We start from the raw sequence: 21,033 nt of genomic DNA on the forward strand, positions 1-21,033 counted from the left end.
AACTTTTTAATGTTAAATGGCATGTTATAGCTGATTAAACACAAACTTTGGTGTTATTAAGTAGATTAGATACTGTATATTTTTCCTAGCATCACCAGGTAGCAAATAAAACATTACTATTATAATATTACATGCTTTTTAAAACAATTTTGAATGACTTTTAGTAAGTGAAGCAGTTTCCATATTATAGGCACAAAACCAACAACAATGTATTCGAATACAAGAACTTACTAAGTTTTCTTATGAAAGTTAAGGTTGTTTTAGATATTTGAATGTTACTTCACATTTTTTTCTCTTATTTAAACTCTTAGTTAGAAAGCATATTTGTTGCTAAAAGTGCCTTCTATTTCTTTCTTTCTGATTAATTGAGTGTGCCCTTTTGATAAACCAGTTACTTGTTGAACATCTGTGATAATTATCATCATGGAAGAATAATTTTGCATAGTGAAAAAAATAAATAATGTTGATGTAAAAATATTTTCTTGTACCTTCTGTGTTTAGATTAAAACAATGTATTTATTTTGACATAATATATTAAAATGTTTCCAAGTTACGGAGCATCACTTTACTCTTCAACAAGCTTACTGTTAGCAACATTGTAAGTATAGCGTGAGAAAATATATTCACGCATCAAAGCCAATTTTTATAAGCTTTGTTAGGTGTGAGTCTCTCTAATAATAGCTACTTTTCCCTGTTTGTCAGACAAAACTGTGTCATACTAAAGCACTAGCAAAATCTTGAAGCTAAAAATAGCAAATGCGTTTAATTTTTATGGACTTTGCTGCTTTGCTGATTAGTATTGCTAGATTAGCTTTTAGACTTGTTAATTAGGTTCTAAGACAAAAATCGTTAAATAATTGGGTAATTGTTTACGTCATTAGACTGAATATTTTAGAAGAACTTAAAGTAAATCTTAGACCAGATGTGACAGAACAAGTTTAGTTGCCCTTGCAGAGAGGCTAAACTAACTGTTAGAGATTTTAGGAGAAGAAGAAGCTCAATTGTTTCAGTTGTTAAGTGTTTCTAGCATACCTAATATACATGTATAAAGCACCAACCAATCATGTGACTGATCATATCATATCATTCAATTTGTTTCAAGAGTTTTAATGTTTATAAACTTGGCAGCTGTCAACATAATCTAAAGTAAATAAAACCACTTCTTAAAGGACTTTACTAAACATATGAAGTGTATATTTATATATTCTGTTTAACACATTTTGTTATAGCGAAAGACATCTCTCTCTTTTTCTACACTTTCTTGTTACACCTGCAAATTTGCTTGTTAATTTGATTACAAAATGAAATATGGAAAGCTAGTAATTTTTTATCATTTGAGAAACTGTATTTAGTGTTTGATGTAGCAAATAGTTGTGGATAAAAATGTAGGTCGAATTTTTTCTGTCAGGCATGTGGTGTTATTGATTATCAATTTTTGGATAGGACCTTTCAGAAGCTGTTACCTTCCATGAGAGTAATAATATAACTGACGTTGCAGACTTGGCTAAGTTATGACTTGGTCATTATACTTTTTAACCTGATTCTTTTCTTTCTGTCTTAACATAGTCTGTATCTTGAGAACTATTAGTTTGCTTATTGTAAGTCTTAGTCACACATTTATTTTTGTATTTAGTATTAAGATATTATTTCTTTCCAGCTTGGAAGATAATCAGAACAACCAAAAATACTCCAATATTTTAATGTTAATGGAAAAAATACTGACACATGGGAGGTATTAAAAACAAAAAAAGACTGAATGTCCAGTTAAAACTAGACTCTAAGATACTGTTATACTTTTATTCAATTAATAAATAAATTTCACACATGAAGATCAATATGCTGTTGAAAATAGTGTATTTGCAACTTGCTTTCTGTGCATAAAAAATAAATGACTTATATTCTTAAGTAGCTATTTAACATTCCTTATTGTCTACAAAATCCTTCCAGAATCTAAGCTAAGGAAATTACGTCTATAAAAAGAAATATTGTAAAATGTTATACATTTTTGACTTACTTCTAGCAAAAAAGCAATGCAACAAAATGATTATTATACCTCTTAGTTGCACCTTTGTTTTTTATGTATTTGTACAACAATTAACGTTAAAATGTTTGTACAAAGTGACATTGAACAAAGTCAGGTTACTAAAATTAACATTATTATTGTTATTGAGATTTTATTTACCCAGGATAGCGTTATTTCTATTGGTACTGCTATCGATTCTACATTCTTGTTAATTAATGAACAATGCACTAACCAGCCTTTTTCCTAACATCGTTAACACTTGGTCACATTGTTTAATGTGTAATTTAAACTCTATTTGGTTGTTTATATAAAGCAAGTAGGCTTACCTTACTGGCTGACTTCGCAAAGTGACCACTACCTTTACTAGAAAGATGGGATTTCAATCCGATTCGTTAGGAAGGCAGGATAAATTTTTTGTATGTAACATTTTACTGGACCAGATCGATTGATGTAGGCAGGATGGGTTTCCTATGTAGATGTACATGTATTTTCTTTTCTTTTTTTCTTTTGTAATGAATTTTTTGTTTTATTTATTCTGTGTGGTTTAGTGTTTTAAAAGCTTCAGCTTTTGATCCCACCCATTGGGACACTTCTTGTATAAATACACAGTGTGAAATCTAGGAAGTAAGCCATCTTAGTTTGCTGAATCAGTCAGTCATTATGTAACAGCCCCAAGTTAGACATTACAGTAATTCGGAACCCAATATTCTCGTCTCTAATGAACTTTTTCATTGGGCTGTAAAGCTAACTTATAATACTAAAGCTTTGGACGATGTTAAAGATTATTTCTTCCATATTTATTTTTGAAAAGAATTTGAATTTGCCAAAACAGGAAATTAGAAGTTATTAGTGCTATATCTTATCTGTTATGTAAACCACAATTTTTTAATCATTTTGTCTTATTGTATAGATTATAATCATGATCTAAAGCTCAAGGCAGTATACTATTGTCCAAGTTTAACTAGACTAACCTTTTTTAACATGAAGATGTAGATACAATTTAAACTTTTTGTCAGTAAGCAACAGTGGCTTTTTTGGAGTTATGGTGGCTTGTTAACTGCTATGTTTTTGTTTCATGTATAAAAAAGACATTTTTAAAGTGTTTTGTTTTGATAGAAAATGTTTTTTTAATAAATTCACACACTTATAAAATTATTCATAAGAAAATAGTCAACTTTATTAAATATGTTTTTTAAGAAAAAATTAAATAGTTGCAGAACTAAAAGTATCATCTAGATTGTTGTATTTTAATGGATTTATAAAGAACACAATGATGGAGTGTGTCATATATTTATGTTTTACTTGTTACTATTTTCTTCTGCTGTAATTTTTGGTAAGAAGGAAAACTTTAGATTGCAAAAAGTGTAATTTTATACTTTGGATATTGTTAAGTATCACATCGTATTCCTTACTTTTGTTTAAAATATGAATTCTTTTAATTTACAACAATAACTTGCATTTCAAACTAACGTGAGTGGATTAGGATTAAGGCCTTGTTAGTAACATCACTTAGTTGACTTTCAGGCCCAACCATGGTTGTTCAAACAAACGTTTTTGTTTGTATGACAAAGGAGGAAGGGTTAATCTGCCCAACCCCCCAGTGAAGCTCTCCCCACTCCTAGTGGAGCTCTCCTCACTCCTAGTGGAGCTCCCCTCACTCTAATTGGAGCTCCCCTCACTCCTAGTGGAGCTCCCTTCACTCCTAGTGGAGCTCCTTTCACTCCTAGTGGAGCTCCCCTCACCCTGAAATCTACAAAATGAACCATTTAATGAACTTCTTACAATCTGATCCTTCTACCAAGTATTTCTTGGTTATTTCTGCTCTTTGTCCCATGATTTATCAAGTATAATCTCTCTCTCTAATCTCTCAAACTCTGTTCATCATTGATTGGTGGTTGGATTTTATTTTGTGGCAATTAATTGTATCTACATTTTGTAGCCGCTCACATAAATTTCACATCTTCATTTTATTTGTCTTTATTTGTTGTTTTCATTAGTATTACTGAATATTAGTCAAATATGTCTTACACTGTATTGTTTAGGTCATCCAGAAGCAGTTTTGGCAGTGGTGGTGACTGTGATTCACTCTCTCCCACAGATCCGTACCAAACAGATCAAAACAGAAAGAACAGTAAGTTTTATAGTTTCACATTATCTCGATTTAATAAACTTCCAGTCTCTTATTCCTTGGTAGTATGGCATCCTATTAATGTTTTATTGTTTTTATATATTATTGTTTTAACTACAGTTGCTTGCATTTGCCTGCATTCCAGCAATTTAGAAGCTGTTTTATTGACTAGCTTTTAAAAAATCATAAAATAGTAGTGCTTAGATGTGTGTAGATGTAGTATTAATAAATAAATATATTAAAGACATATAACCAAGTATGTCAAGATGCAGTTAAAGTCCACTTTGCTTTGTCACCTACCGGATCTGATTTATTACACTTGTATCGCATATCCCAAGGTTATACAAAGTTAATGAATCAAGTTATTTTCGATTGAATGCAATGAATTTGAAAATAACCATAATATTTATCTGGAACTTTACCTACAAACGGAAACTATATACATGTGAAACAGTGAATTATGTTTGAATGAACAAGTATAATATATTTTCTGTTATCATTTTCTCTAGTGTATATAATAATTGATTGTCAATAATTGTATTAAACTCTCACAAGAGGTGTAAATAATAATTATAAACAAATTTAGTGTTGTAGTCATGTAGTAAAAGTAAAGGAAAGCAAAAAGGTGGGTTAGTTGTTTTGGTTTTAATTTCATTTATAAACTTAGCTACCTTTCTAGACTGTTATTTGCTCTTCCTTGTTTATCAATCAGTTGTGGGTAAATAGAAATTAATAATTGTCAATAGAATGCCAATAAATATAAACATGGAACTCAATACCAACTCACTACACAGCTGGTATTTTAAATATTTGCATCATTTGTCTGCTATTTCAAAGGTATCTATTTAGTTGGGTTTTTTTTCTTTTCTTAGGAAAAATTTGATACAAAAGAAACATAAATATGTTTTTTTAGCAAAGTTCTTCTATTTTTGATGTATTCAGGATTGGCTACCTTGTAGTGTTTAAAAAAAGTTTAAGAATTTGGCATCACCTAGCTGATTTTCCTGTCTTTATTTGATAAATCCTCTAAAGGTCCTTTTGGCTAATAAATTATTCTCGTATGGTAACGTAATAATTTGATTTACATTCGAATACACTGAGTTGTTTAAAAAAATTATTCCTTATCTGTTGAGTTTTTTAAAAGCTTTATTTATTCTCACTCATTGTATTCAAAAGTTAAACTTTACAGCATGATAGTTCTGTACAAGTTACTAAATTTGGAGCCACATGTATTCTTTGATTTTTGCTTAACTACTGTTGATTAAATTAAAACGTTTTGATTTTATTCGTAGCCTAAACTAAACAATTTTTTTGCTTCTGCTAACAGTTCTTCAATGATTTTCAGTACACTATTCCATTAAGTATTCTATTTTTAGTAAACTTGATGTATAATTTATTGAGCCTTAAAAAGCAGTAGTTACTATGACTCCTATAAGTTTTTGTCAATACCCGATTAACCCACAAGTAATCAAGCTCGGAACACTAGGTTGATTAAGCTTTGCTATGCTGTTTTGTAGCTTTCCAGTTTCATTTTTTCATTGGGTGTTTTGTTTACTTAATTTGTTTGCTAGAGACTAACAGAGGTGCAATGAAAAGTGCATTAACATTCCCATAGCAATTTGCTCGTCGTTCTAAACAAAACAGTAGATGTTAAATGGATTATCTGACTGATGCATTTATTAAGGTTTCGTGTATGATCACCATGGGCTTCTATGTTATGTTTCTATTGATAGATTGGCTTTTTATGCTGTTCCAATACACTGGTCATTGTTAAAATTTTAACTATTAAGTTTTCTCAGTTTGCCCTTAAAAGTCACTGGTACTTGGGAATTACAATTTTGGATATTTAAAGGACTATTGCCCATGTTTTTTCCATATTTTCAGAACTTACTTGTTAGGTTGCCTGTGTACTTAGTATGGAGTAAGAGTTTAAGAGAAAGGTTTAGACTTTTGTTCATTGTAGGTGTAGCATGGTTATCACTGTATAAGACCCTACATACTCCAATGTTAAAAACATTTGGATGTAGGTACCTTTAGTTTTCTTGTTTGTGATATTATTTCCGTTGTAGCTGCTTAGTTTATTCTGATCTATTCTTCTCTACATCAAACATTTTGCTTTCTTATCAACAGTTGGATGTGATAATAAAATACATCAAAGACTTCAATGCTTGACAAAAATTATAGGGATGTATGCACTGGTTTTTACATGTGTCTGATAAATTAAGATCCATAAACTTTAAGGAACAAATGTCTGTCATAAATTGTGCTCATATATTTTTTAAGTTTTGGAGAAGTATAAGAATTCTAAAAAAAGTTGTTAAATCTTTATTGAGAAATTACCCTAAAAGGAGCTATTTTAATTAGCAATTAAAATAATTAACTAATATTAAAACCAAAAAATGTCTACACTCCACCACACTTTTGAATTTTTTAATACATTTTTATTACCTGGCCTTTTTATCTCTCTTGTTTCATTTTTTTTGTTTGCATTAAAGGATTTTAATTTTTTTATGTGTAATGTAAGCAGGTAGAAACCACGTCTATGAGTTCATCTTTCAGCAGTTTATTGACCATAGATCATTAAATCCCAAAGAAAGGAACATTTAAAATGTTTTTTATTTTGAACTAAAGTAGCATTTAAATTGCTTTGTTGTTTTATCCTAATCTGTTAAATCAGATTTTTTAATTTATATTTTTTTATGCTCTTCTGGCATATCAATATAAGGAAATGCAAATAAGAACATCCAAAAATAATATTTCAATTTATGTCAACAATTTTGTGTAAATTTAGCATCAACAGTGTGTATGAAGTTTTCGTTCAAGAAGTGAATAATGATCTGTTCTTAAGTTAACAATAAAATGCAAACAGTCACTGACATAACCATAAATCCTGTTAGCCAATATTAAAGGAAGGCTTTAGATTTTGTTTTTGTTTTGAGCTAGAGAAAGGTTTCAGCCAGTTGTTATGGCTACAGATATTGGTAACCCTTTGTTTAATTTGGTCAAATTGGGACAAGCTGTGAAAGGTAAGAAACTCATCTTGAATTTATCTTGTCATCAGTCATAACTCGTTATGCTTGATAATTAAACTCCTTAATTACATTTTTGCTTTCGTCATTACACCTAATATGCAGTCACATACTTTTGCCACAAATTATGAAATAAAAACATTGTAGTATCAGTTTTGTTTTCAAGTAAATTCCTGATTGTTTACGATTTTTGTTTAGCATGAAAACAGGTATGTGGAACAGTATCTAAAATTTTAACGCTAATTATTAAACTTTTTTTTGTTTCCAGAAAGTACTTATGATATTCCTTAAGATTTGTTGACACAGTAAATGAAAGTGTTGCCCTCAGTATTTAGATTGTGAAGAATGTTTTTGTCAAGCTTTGTGATTTATGCTTTTTGTGTCAGTAGTCCTTCATGTTTAAGCACAGCATGCTTACTAAATTGAACTTAGATTGAACTAGGCTAACACCAACATTGGCTGAACAAACCTGTGGTTTTCTAACACACTGGTAACATTATAATTTAAGAATAGTAATAATATCATGGGTTTTGAAAATTCCTTCGACATCTAAGAAATTTTCCTTCTTTCCAAAGTTTCTTATCAATGTATTTGTAGCATTTTATATTTCTTTAAACATACTTTTGCTTTGACAATCAATTAATGCAACGTAGCTTTTGTTCTTTCCACCTTCAAACTTTGCTTCTCAGTGAAATTTTTTGTTAATAATTTAATAATGTAAATCTGTTGGCCTGTTTTTCTTCTTTTTAGCAGTAATTTTGTGTGAAAATATCAAATATAAACATAACGCTAAGCATACTTCTTGTCTCGTGATCAAAAATACAATAACAAATAATCATACATATAGCTTTGCTCTAGCTTGTGTGGCTAATTAGCTTTCGGTCAAAAACGTTTCTTTTCATCTTATTTGGGAGTTTGCCTGCCGCTACTTGCAGCTACTATGAAATTCTTTGATAGCAAAATGTTAAAGTACCTGTTTGTATTGGAAAATATTTTCCTGTATCTAATTTTTGTGAGGGTGGGTAAAATAATCTATATTATAATACCCATATACGTCTGTCCGTCTGTCACGCAAAATGGTACCGCAAGTAGCGAGATGTACGCAACGTGATCTAAAAAGGAAGGGTGAACTCGTGGATTTTTCTACGGGCTATCGACTAGTGTAATAAAATATTATTAATTGTTAAAGCATGGCTGGATTTCCTTTTGTGGGAGGTACTCAAGAGGTGTTGTTATTGAAAGGTCTTCGATAGTCAGAAAAATATTAATATTAAAAATCAAAACAAAGATGACAAAAAAGTTAACTGGGAAATTTCTTTTACCTATTCAGTCCACTATCTCTTTTACAATTTTTTATGGCTATGATATTGAGTTTTTATTTGTTTATCTATTAGCCGTATATCAAACATTTAGGCCCCATACCTACAGAGCCTTAGATATGGCTATTACTCAAAACTACCCCTTAAATTTAAATGAAATTCTTATAATCTTAGTAAAAATAATGACTTTCGTTATGAACATTTTTCCCACACATTGTAAAGTTTGGTCACATTAACCCGAAAAATTGCCCCAAAAATGTGATTTTCGAGCAATTTTGACTTTTTAAATATGAACTATGTAAAAACGGGAAAATATGTTATATAACTTTTCTCTGGATGTTAGGAAAAACAATGTTAAAATCACAAAAAAGTCCTGACGTAAGCAAAAATTATTGTTGCCATTTACTTTTTTTTATGACGCACTATAAGTGTGCCAGTTTGATTCTATTTGAAAAAACAGAATCAGTTCCCTCAGTCATAATATGTTGAAAATACCCTGAACCAAATAGGCCTAAATGTATATAGACAAACTAATTTATGTTAAGATTGCATTGCTATAGTGGGTGTTTACTTTAGAGAATTTTTGTACTGAAATTGTTGAATTAAAGACAAAAAACGAGAAGAATAATGTTTGTGACACAGATTGTGACATGGTTATTTTTTGGATTTTGCCATGCAAACAGATCAACTCTGTAACTTATTTATCAAAGTGTAGGTCAGCATACCATTTTTTCATAAATTTACGAATTAATCTTTTACAACAAATGATCAATTTTTTTACTTATAGTTAAATTTTAAATAAAAATATTGCTAAGATATTTTGGTTACTGATCCTGTTCTTGCCATGTAAATACCACTGCCATTTCTTACGTAGATATTTATCTAGAGAACTGGATTTGATACCAAAAAACTGTCTGTTTGGAAGTCTGTTAAACAAAAATCTTGTACTCCCTCTGTAGACAATGGTGGTTTGAAAAACTGTATTCACAAAAGTCTGAAAAATTGTCTTTTTAGTCAAAAAAAGGCAGAAAAATTGAAAATGAAAATTGACTTGCCATTCTGTTGAGTCAGAACTTAAATAGTGTGCCTGGAGGGTGAAAATCTTTTTAAGGTTCTTTTAAAATCTTAATAATTAACTGTTGTTGTTGTGCTGTTACCTTTTTAGGTAATCCCGCCTACTTGAGTGGATCCTTGAATATGCACCCACTTGCTTCATTTATGTATTTGGCTGTTTAAAAATAAAAAAATATTACTTTCCTGTAACCCACTTATGTCATCAGAGCAAGATATTACATACTATTTCAAAATGATTAGTCTTATAATTGGTTGTTTAAAAACAATAATTTAAACCTTTGTCATTGTTTATAAATTTATTAATTGGTGTGTGCTCACAAAATATAATTGACCACATTACGGTCTGACTTGACCTCTCTGTTATGTAATAAAAGTTTAAAGAATACTAATTGTATGATGGTCTGGTGGCCTTGCGGTGGAGTACCTGTTTTCCGACATGGAAGGCTTTAAATTTTTTATATAAATTTTTATAAGAAAGTTAATTCGTTGAGCATAACAAAACCATGGAAAAAACTTGTCCTGCCTTTATAGGTCAGGGCGTAATTAACCATCTCTCAGCATGGCTGGCTGGCTCTCTTCACGTATAAAGACGTTTTGTTTTTATTGAAGGTAGATAGACTTGTTCAGACGGAGTCAGCCTGAACAACTGGGCTACATAAAACGCTTCCTATCCTATATTTAGCCAAAAATGCACCACATTTTTTTAAAGAAATTTAAGCAAAACTTTTTACATATTTTTTGCAAGTACATGCACGCTCAAGCATAATGACGAGAATCAGCTAAAAAAGTTAAGCAAGGATAGACAGCAAGCATTATAGTGTCGGCTAGTTAACCGGTGGGAAATCCATAAATTTATTTGCCAGCCGAAAATTTTCTGGGCTTCATTGGTATTATGTGCAATTTTGTCTGGCTGGGAGCACAAAGTAATGCAATTACCATTAACCATTTTCAAGATACAGCTTTAAGATAGTTTACTTTTGTTTGACACTTTTAAAGTTGTTTTGTCCAAAGAGCATTATTTTTAAGATATTATTTTTTAAATAGGCCAAGCATTGACAGTTTATAAGCCTGTCTTTAATAATACCGACTGAAGGATGTCAAAAATATGGATGCTAATTGTATGTCTAATATTCAATACAAAGTTATAAGAAAAACATGGTATGAATGTGATAAAAAATTTATGTCGTGTATATTGGCTTTTGCGTGCAATGTAAAAAAACTATATCATTTTCAGCACATTTTGGATTCTTCACCCAAATCTGATACTTAAAGTGTCACTTTGGCAAGATAAACCTTCTTAAGCTTTTTAATCAAACAACTGATTAGATTCTACTCATCAAATGAAACCATTTTCTCAGAAAAGCAATATTTTTATTTGTGATAATTGTAACATTTAATATATTTTTGATTATCATTATCAATATTTTTTGTTGTAATTTTGTTTGCATAGTACATTAAGAACTTTCTTTCTAAATTACTTACATCTTCAAACCTTACCTCTGGCATTCTATTGAAATTTTCATAGTTTTTTTGTTGTGAAGAGCTATGTGCAACATTTCAGTGATAATCGTTATCACAACAAGACACTTATCATTGAAGCCTTAATTTAGGAACAAAGACTAAATATATCATCAGATTTTTTTTAACTTGGTAGAATTATTCCACATCGTAGGTTAAAATTTGAAGTTTGATTATGTCAACACAGGTTCAAACGATTTTCTAGATTTATACGACTCTGCATTTCATCAACAATGAAATCAATTTCCAATTGATTTCTTTGAATGTGTGGGTAAATCCTTTGTATTATTCTTCAGTCAGGTATCCAAATTTATCATTCTAAAATTAAAATAAAACCCGAAAAATTTGAAATCGATAAAGGTTACATACTATGTAGACAACTGTCAATTAAAAGACAATTTGCATGCAGCTTGCCATTACATGTCTAATGTACTTTAAATGATGTCTGCCTTTCTCTTGGAAGATAATAATCAGCAGTGTGGGTTGGCCTTTTTGTTTGCTTGTTTGTTTGTTTCTGTTGGTTCCAGATTCCACAAAATCATCGGTTTTTTCCAGAATGACATTGCTAAAACATCTAATCATCAATCTTTCCATTGTATAAAGTTTTACATCTCAAACAATTCATATAGTATTTAGCTGATTTTCTGGTGCGTTGAAGTTCATGTATCTTTTATCATTACTTGTTATAAGATTTGTGAAATAATTCTTCATCACTGTGATGTAACAGCACTGGTTTATTCATGGAAGTTCTTTATGGACTGTGAATTTCCATCTTAACGATGCAGATGTGGTAAATGTAATAGAAATAAATGACATTGCCATTTGAATTACTACCATTAGAATTACATCTCTTCTGAGCTTGTCATGAATCACTATATTACTGTAGATATCTGTTTTGCATTCGTAGTATGTAGGCTTCTAATTTATATAAAAATAGTTTTACAGTGGGAGGTTTATATAAGTAACTGTCGCATACTTCTTGTAAACTTAAAATAAATAAATGAATAAATCACAATAATGACACCAACTGTCCACTGTAAAAACCGCCTGCAATTAAACCGAAATACCGAGTTAATTAATCGTTTAGCAACAATTTTGGGTGATTAAATTCCTTTGATTGCTACACTTGTACTTTCAACCATGTCAGTCGGCTTTTGTTACTGTTTCGCTTATCCTGACGTTAAGGAAAAAGTTGTGGAAGTATATGGAGGGTTTTATTCAATTGAAATTGTCTTCTTTGATTTGTTTGTTTTGTTTTTTGAAGTAAGGTAGGCTCGTGTAGGATTGTAAGCTGTTACAGTTTTAAAGATTTTTTGTTTTAGTTTTGCTCGGTAATTTAAATTGGAACATAGTTATCATTTGTATAGATTATTAAGTGTTATCAGATGTTTGATTACAGTCAGCAAGAAAGTTGTTTTGAATGCATGTTGTGTGTTGAGACTTGTTACAATGTTTTATATGGTGGTTGGTTTGAAACATGGTAAAATTCATTTTTTAGATTTTTTACACTGTCATTGTGTTCGAGTTGTTACTTCAACCTGTGTTTATGCATTTCTTTTTGAAACTATTGTACTCTTGATATTTTGCTATTTGGGAATTTTTCGTTGTTGTTTGCTGTAGTTTTTTTATTTTTGTTGTTGTTGTTATTGTTGTTGTTATTGTTGTTCTTTTGTTATTGTTGCTGTTCTTATTTTTAAATGTTGTATTTATTTTTGTTGTTATTGTCTTTTTTAGAAATTTCTTTGTTGTTGTTGTTGTTGTTTTTTTGTCGGTAATAATGTTGTTTTTATTAGTTCCTCTTCCTCTTCTTCTTCTTCTTCTTATTTTTTACAAATTATTTTTTATTTCTTTGCCTCTTACGATTTTAAAGAAAAACTTCGTCAAATCATCCAAATTTATCTTTTAGAATTTACCATTAGGTCTTTTCAGGCAAGGAAAAAATTATTTTTATTAAAATGGTTTTCTGTTTTTGCTTCTTGTGTGTGTGGTTTTTGTTCTTCTAATTGAAGCAATTACATTACAAAAAAAGAGGGATGGAGAGTGATCAATACATCTACCGTCAATCATTAGATGCAGACAACTGTAGAAATAATTACATGAGATACATTGATGTAGCAATTATCCTCAACATCAAAGGTGATCAGGGAGGAAACCGCTAAATACGCTCAGGAAATCAATCCCATTTACTGGGATTCCAAAATAACTGTGATTCAATTATGTTGACAGTTCAATAATTTGTAATTTTGAAATTTAACTTTCTCAGCTCTTAAACTATACCTTGCACTTTTATCTTTCTCATTAAAAGTTTTTTAAATGCTTGTCTTGTGACAAAATTATTTCCCTGTTTTAACTAAAGCTCCTTTACATAGAATTGTATACACACAAGAAACAATACATCATAATTAAGTGGAAAGACAGGAGACAATAGATTTAATTTTTTGTTGTTATTAAAACGAGAAGCTTGAACTAAATTAAATTATGTCATGGCAGTAGATGTTGTAGCTTGCGATTTTATGTCAGTCAAGTTTTATCAAAAGGGTTATCAGCATACTTAGGGTTACTATTGGATACTCCTTTTTTTTCTTGATTAGTAAAATAATGAATTTGAATATATTTATTTCTAATTACTTCCGTTATTTTTATTTTTTTAATTTTGCATTTTGTCTTTATTTTTTATTTTTTTAGCTTAATTATTGGTTGTGTTAACCTTGATCATGTTTAGATTTTATTTGGAAAGTTGAAAAAAAGTTATTTTGAGAAATTCAAGACTTTTTATGACAGTTATTAAGTAAAAGTCACTTAACAGCTAGCTTAATTGGATCACCCTTATTACTAAGTGAATAATGAACTATTCCTTCAGTGTATCATAAACAGTTATCAGCCAGCAAGAATGTCTAACATCTGCTGTATGTGACTTGAATTTGTACCATTGTTTACACTATGGCCTGCTTTGGTGTGTATTCTCAGGATAATTGTCATTTATAATTTCTGTTTTGTAAACACGGTGTACTAAGGAGGGGATAGTTAGGGAGAAACATATTGATGTTCTGTTTGACTTAATTTCAATTAGTCATATGAGGTATAAAGTGCTATATGGGTATTTGCTTTGTTTCAGGAATGATTACTTTTAGGTGGTACTGCGAAGAGTAGCTTGTGAAAGATTTTATGTAGATGATATCCAAATATATGTGGTATATTTTAATCAAGTCGTTTCATTTCATAACAGATTTTGAAAGTATTTATATCCAATGCTAGTTTCCTTTCTCATGGAATAAGGTTAGAAGTGCCTCCGGTTAAGACAAATAGAAAGATCTTTCACTAGTGAATGGAAAAACAGAGCAGATTGTTTGCCTTAGAGATACCATTGTGTATAATGGTTAATACTATAGATATTCTACCAAACAAGTTTCATTTCAGTATGTTAGCACCATTTTTGGTGTAAGTTGACATATGATTTCTCTTTTGGGTTGTTTCGTATAAGCCTCGTTATAAATTACAGACCTTCCTTAATGAGACCAGGATTTTTCCATTCACCTGTGCAGGGTGAAGTTGGATCAGGAAGTTGCTATTGAAGTCACTTCTTGGTAACTGCTTGTCATATAGAAACACAAAATTGTTGCGTCCGTTGTTAGGATTTATGTCCGCTGACATATAGAGATTAACAATGGATAATAATTAGCTGATTGTTTTTAACGTTATCAGATTCAACAAGTCGTTTTCAGTTGTTGTCATTATGCCATGGCCATAACTTAATTAATGTGTGATAAATCTCAAAATTTTATTTTTTTATATATATTTATATATATATATTTAGAGAACATTTAATCAAAAAAGGAGACTAAAGCAGGGAGAGTTTAGGCCTGTGTTATTGTTTTTATAGACTAATTATGTTTATAACCGAATTTGGTTAATTTGATTTTTTTATTCTGTATACCTCGTCATATAATATGTGCTAATTAGTATTGATAAGTTGATTCAATTGTGATTACAAAAAGTGAGTTTATAGCTTAAGAAGAAAGTTTGTGAGCAAGGATATGTTAGAAAATGTTTTTGCTCGCTTAGTTTATTGGAAATATCTTGAACAGTAGATTTTTTTATAAATAAATTTTAAAATCGATACATAAAGTGTAGCCACTACAACCAGCAGATAACAATGTTTAATCGCCAGGTCGTTTGTTGTAAAACTGTGTTAAGCGAGGCAAAACTTAGGTTTACCTCGTTTATCACAGACACAAACATGTAGTTTTTGTATTAATACGTGAATCTTTTATTTAGTTTAGCATACTTTTTGATCTAACCAATTTAGCTTTAAATGTATTAGTAGTAATGTCAAAGACAAGTTTCGTTCGATAGACGATGTTTATGTTTCTCTCGTCATAGGGCGAAAGTGTTAAATCCATTTTGATAGTGCAAAATTTTTTACTGTTTTTATGTAGGGTGCTGTGAAAGAAATCGATTTGCCAATATTAGTTTGTTGTTGTATACATTTTGAAGTTTCTTTTCTCGTTTTTTGCATCGATCTTACTTGACTTGTTGTCCCAGCAAATTAAAATGGTTTGTTTTTCAAATTTTCTTTGAACAACACAGTGCAGATATCAATTCTCCACTAAGTCAACAATGCTGTGTCACTTCTGACTCCCTTGTAACGCTTTTTTCAAAGAAGGGGGAAAGCCTTTCTTGATGTTTTTGTAGAGAAAATGTTTTTTCTAACACGTGTCACACTACATGATGTCAATTATTTTCCACATCAAGATAAAAGTTTTTTAAATAATACGATTTTTTATCTGATAGGCAAAAACGTTTATTCATTCGAAGTTAAGTTTGTCAAATTTACATGAAATGTCTTTAGCTATCCAAGAAATTTTTTATTTGTTACGTAATTACTAGACTGCTTATAGAGTGTGGGAATTGGTTACATTTTGGGTGCTTATGCTTTTAACTTCTCTTCACGTCCCATGGGGTGTTGTCTACAGAGCGCATATAGACGTTTTATACTTGCAAAGGGTTGAGTTAAACTCAAATGCTTTGCTTACTAGAAGTTTGAACGTAAAATCTTTTGAACAGATAAGGTTAAGGGAGACAACAAAATATTTGTTTCGTTGAATCCGAACGTCTATTTGAAGACTTTGTACTAGGTGTTTGTTGTCGCCAAAGATATCTTAGTTAGGTCTATGATATTTTTTTTACACTAGCTGTTTTTTTATCAATTTAAAAGCACGTAAGCAAAATGATAAATTGTGATTCGATAATCTTGTTCAGTTATTTGCGTCAATGGTAGTTCAAGCATGTATGAATATTTCAGATATTTGATAAGTAACAGAAAAAAGTCGAAGTGGATGTATAAACACAAAATATTGTTTGTGATTGATATAATACTCTGTCGTGGACTGGAGAGTAAGTGAGTGACTGAATGAGTGAGTGAGCAAAATGAATGAATGAATAAATGAATGGATGAAGAATTAATGAATGAATGAATGAATGAGAGAAAGATGAAATAAAGAAAAATGAATGACAGAGTGAGTGAGTGCGTGAGTGCGTGAGTGACTGAGGGAATTAGTAAGCGAATAAATAAATAAATGAATAAGCGAATGAATGGATGAATAATAAATGAATGAATGGATAAATAATGAATGAATGGATTGATAAATATTACTGCAGCAGTACTGTACACAAGAGATAATTGTTGTTATGTTAGATTAGACGTTCGTGATTTTTTGTTAGTAGTTAGGAAAACGTGTTATAATTTGATTTACAGTTTAACCGAACTTTCTAATGTGCAGTGTAACGATCACGCAATTAGGTAACATGAGCCGTATTGGTCTATCAGTTAAGCATGCTATATTTAATTACCCCTTGTAATTAGGTGTTCCGAACTTCAGTGAAGCATGGCTGGAAGAGCTTTTTCTTTTGCAGTTCCTCTTTAGAAGGTTTAACATGTTTGGCGTTTATTATGATACCATTTTTTTACTGCAGATGATTGTGATATTTTACGGAATTGTCTTGAATTTCTTATTAGTGGTATAAGCAAGCTAAGGTTTATTGTTCTGTGTTTTATACTCTTTGCGAAGGCTTTGGTGTGTTAAAAATTTTTCAGGTTTTTAAGTTTTCCCTGATATATGTAGAAAATAGGGAGAAATTTTATGAAAGTAATAAAAACTTTGAGGTAGTGAGGATATTGAGATTGAATTTAGTGCTGTATACATCGCAGTGGTGTGTTTAAATAATTGGGGATTATATAACGTGGCGTACTGACTTTAGTGACATGCATACGAACATGATATAAATATAATTAATTGGCTGACAATATGTTGAATAAACATTTGAAAAAAAAAGGACTTCGACGTTCGGTTTCCGATGTGTCTGGCGGGAACTCGATATGGAAAAATATGGCGTCCGTTGTGACGAACCTCCGCTCCGGAGGGTGTTACAGTGAAACGCATGCCAGGGAGAGCAGAATGTTAGGTAAGAATTTGTTGTGAAATACAATTTCAGATGGAAGCATTGTAGACAACATAGATTTCTCAAACATGTCACTAAAGACTAGAAGCGTCCCCCTTTTTTCTTGACAGCTGTGTGATATGTGCACATATTGTGGTCCAAGATTGCAGGGCGTCGCCTATAAGGTTCAGATTCTGCATGTGTGTTGGGAAGATATACTTTTCTAAAATAATCATCAAGAGAGGAGAAAAAATACCTCCTGTATACCTTGTTTTCTTTCCTTGTTACGTCCTGTATACATCGGGTTTACAGTTACTAATGGTGACTTTTGTTAACAGATGCACAAAATGAACTGTCAAGTCACCATAAAATTTTCTGTTCAATTAAATCTTTAACACTTTGCTTATCTATTAACACGTGAGTTCCGTAAACGTTATAGAGATTTTTAGGTTTAATGTTTCTCTTGAAAACCCAAAGTGAATTAAAAAAAATACAAGAAGAATTCATATAGCACATGTTTTATTAAATGGTTAATTCATTCTTAGCATTAAACCGCATAATCTTAATTGTCAATTTGATATATTCTGTCTTTGTCTTTTTTAGACTTGATCCATCTCAAGTCACCATCTGCAACTAACGCTACAGAACCGAAAATAGTTGACGAAACCTCACGACGAAAGTCTGCCGACTTAATTTTACACCCACGAGCTGAGAGAGTAAACTCCGCGGCCCCTTCTGATCGGTTTAGTACATGTTTAACCCCTACTGCTACCTCCTTCTCTAAAGATGAACTTAATGAGATCTTTAATATCAAACGTAATGCAATGGAGGTAGATAATTCGCCAGATAAATCTCCGCAGAAGCAAACATCGTTTGAGTTTGTCGAAAATCTGGACGCATCCATGCAGTCCACTCACGACACGTCCATGCATAACGTCGCGTTAGACCAATCAAATATTTCGCTTGATAGTGGTTTCGAGCATAATTCGCCTGTAAAAACTGTGGACTCACCTTCCGTTCCAACAGAAACAGAAGTGAATACTTCACTACAGAGTGCTTCGAGGACCAGCTTGCCACCGTTAGACCTTCAAACTATCAGCAGTATAAACGAACAAGAGACGGAAACTACAAAAACACCAAATGATAATGGACAGTTACTTAATCCACGTTCTCCATTTACACCGAGTCCTGATAAAAATGTATCATTTTCGCCCGTTCAAATGGTGTGTCGAGAAATCTTTATGACAGAGAAAAGTTACGTAAACGATCTGCAAGAAGTAATCGAGGTAGGTGATGTCAGAGTAATCGTTAGATGTTTTATACATAACGCGACAAAGTCATTAAAAATATATCCCCTTTGCTATTTTGTGTGTTTGTAGCGATTATGAACAAACAACGGTTATTATTCCCAGCAGTTTAGGGCAACTAAATAATAAGTTTAGGAAATTTATTTTCGCAAATTTGGCTGTTTTAATCAATTTCTGCGAAAATTAGTCTAAATATTTACGGCAGCACAAATAAATAAATCTGCAGTAAAATGCAAATTGACTGTAATTCCTAATGTTTTGGCTTTCGGCACCAAAATAAATGCTTTGTTTAGCCAGATTTTCCTACTTATCGAGCACATATACTTTGAAATACTTTAGTTTTACTTTTGGCATTTTCAGAGCACTTCGTAAGGTCAATAGTTATTGTTCATTCCTGATTAGTTAATACCAGAGTCGTGAAACTTGGTAAAGCAAGACAAAGAGGAACAAATTGACATTATTGTGTTTTTGCTTATGTTAGCATTTTGTCACGACGTCATTAAAAATCGTCACTAAAGAATATCGAGAATGTTAACTGCACAGTATTTTTTTGAGGCTGGTTTCCATTTACCTAGAATTTTCATCTTTTTTCTCATCTAAGTTAATGGAATCAGTAAAAACCAGTTTTAAAAAATCGCAAATCTTAAAACTGCAAGGTTGGAGAAATTAAAGTTGCTTCAGAAAACAGGCTGTGTCGTTGTGACAAAATTTACCTACAAAATGTGAAATGATATACTTAGTCAAAAATAAAGACCATACATACCCAACACAACCATAGATTGGATAAGTTTAACGCTTATTCGGTCCACGAAATAAAACCTAATAATTCGGGTAGGATCTTTTTTTTATAAGAAATTTACGAGGGGTCTATAGTTCTGAAAGTTTTTTAATTCAACATAATTTTGGTTTAAAAAATGTCTTTTTTGGTTAAAAAGATGTCTTGTCTATTGAGAGTATGTTCTTGACAAGAACATTTATTAGGTACTACTGAAAAAAATTTGTGTTTGTCGTTCATAACATGATGCACTCCATCACGCTTGTTTCCGCAGGGATATATCTACCATTTGAAACCACAGACAGATTTAGATGTGGAGAGCATTTTTGGTAATTTGGAAGAGATTTACGAATTCAACAAGTAAATGGTTATTATGTTATTTTTTTTCGCAATTTATCGTATTTGCGTTCGATCGTATTCGCGTTCGATCGTATTCGCGTTCGATTGTATTCGCGTTCGATCGTATTCGCGTTCGATCGTATTCGCGTTCGATCGTATTCGCGTTCGATCGTATTCGCGTTCGATCGTATTCGCGTTCGCCTATATTTGCGTTCAATCGTATGATCGTATGATCGTTTGTTTCTTCACTATAATAAGCAGGACTCAGTATTCATGCTGAGTTTTTTTGTTGCATTTACTCTATATGTTTCATATATCATTTCTTCTAGGGAGGTGTTGTATCAGTTGGAACAATGCGAAAAAGATGGTTATGAGATAGACCCGATTGAATTAGCAAAAGTTTTTTGTGAGAAGGTACAATATTGTGAATCTAGAAATACCTTTTACACCGAAAAGGATTGCAATATTGCTGTGATTGATCCTTCCGTTAATGTGATGCTAAAGATTTTTCTTTCGCGATTCAAGCCGAAAATATACCCAAGAAAACTTCATTGATTTCCAACCGTTAGCAAAAAAGGAAATAAGAATTAGAATTCATAAAGATCAGAAATCATAAAGCTGGTACTCACCATAATCATTCCCCGTCACTTTGTATTTAGTGATTTCTCATTATTTTAGGCGAGAGGATTTAATCACCACTATGCGCAGTATTGTACAAATTACCCAGAGTAAGTAACGAACAGAGAAGCTTTTTTAGAGGCAGAGATTTAAAGTTGTCTACAGTACGCGCAGTGTTTTCAAAATATATATATTTATAATTGTTTTTTTCTTAGAGCTTCGTCGTTTTTTTCAATTATCATGCAAGATCCTGGAATAGCACAATTTTTCTTGGTAATAATTCTTTCATACGTTGCTGCTTCTTGCTGCAGCTCTTATTAATGTTAGTTTGCGGTCAAACTCTCATAGGGGAAGGCCTAATGCTTGACTCTGTTTACGCCCTTGAAAAATTTACGCCCTGGCGTGAAACAGTAGCTTTATGTTTATTATTCCATTCACTAGCGTTCGTTGTTGTACCTATTTCTT

At 31.3% G+C, this 21,033-nt stretch overlaps 1 protein-coding gene across 6 annotated transcripts in view; it reads left to right on the top strand.

Moving 5' to 3' along the window:
- LOC130641404 (uncharacterized) overlaps positions 1 to 21,033 on the top strand; it is a 33,439-nt gene that overhangs the window by 6,049 nt on the left and 6,357 nt on the right. For 3 of the 6 annotated variants that reach the window (XM_057448196.1, XM_057448194.1, XM_057448195.1), the window contains 6 exons: positions 4,066 to 4,154; positions 18,133 to 18,815; positions 19,886 to 19,971; positions 20,280 to 20,364; positions 20,629 to 20,678; positions 20,784 to 20,841. In XM_057448196.1, coding sequence (XP_057304179.1) covers positions 4,066 to 4,154; positions 18,133 to 18,815; positions 19,886 to 19,971; positions 20,280 to 20,364; positions 20,629 to 20,678; positions 20,784 to 20,841 — 1,051 coding nt within the window. Of the gene's footprint in view, positions 1 to 524; positions 599 to 4,065; positions 4,155 to 6,625; positions 7,178 to 16,613; positions 17,554 to 18,132; positions 18,816 to 19,885; positions 19,972 to 20,279; positions 20,365 to 20,628; positions 20,679 to 20,783; positions 20,842 to 21,033 lie in introns of those variants that run through there. The other 3 variants (XM_057448198.1, XM_057448199.1, XM_057448197.1) reach the window with 3 other exon arrangements.

The sequence above is a fragment of the Hydractinia symbiolongicarpus genome, chromosome 4 (genome assembly GCF_029227915.1).
Source record: "Hydractinia symbiolongicarpus strain clone_291-10 chromosome 4, HSymV2.1, whole genome shotgun sequence".
NCBI classification, from domain to species: Eukaryota; Metazoa; Cnidaria; class Hydrozoa; order Anthoathecata; family Hydractiniidae; genus Hydractinia; species Hydractinia symbiolongicarpus.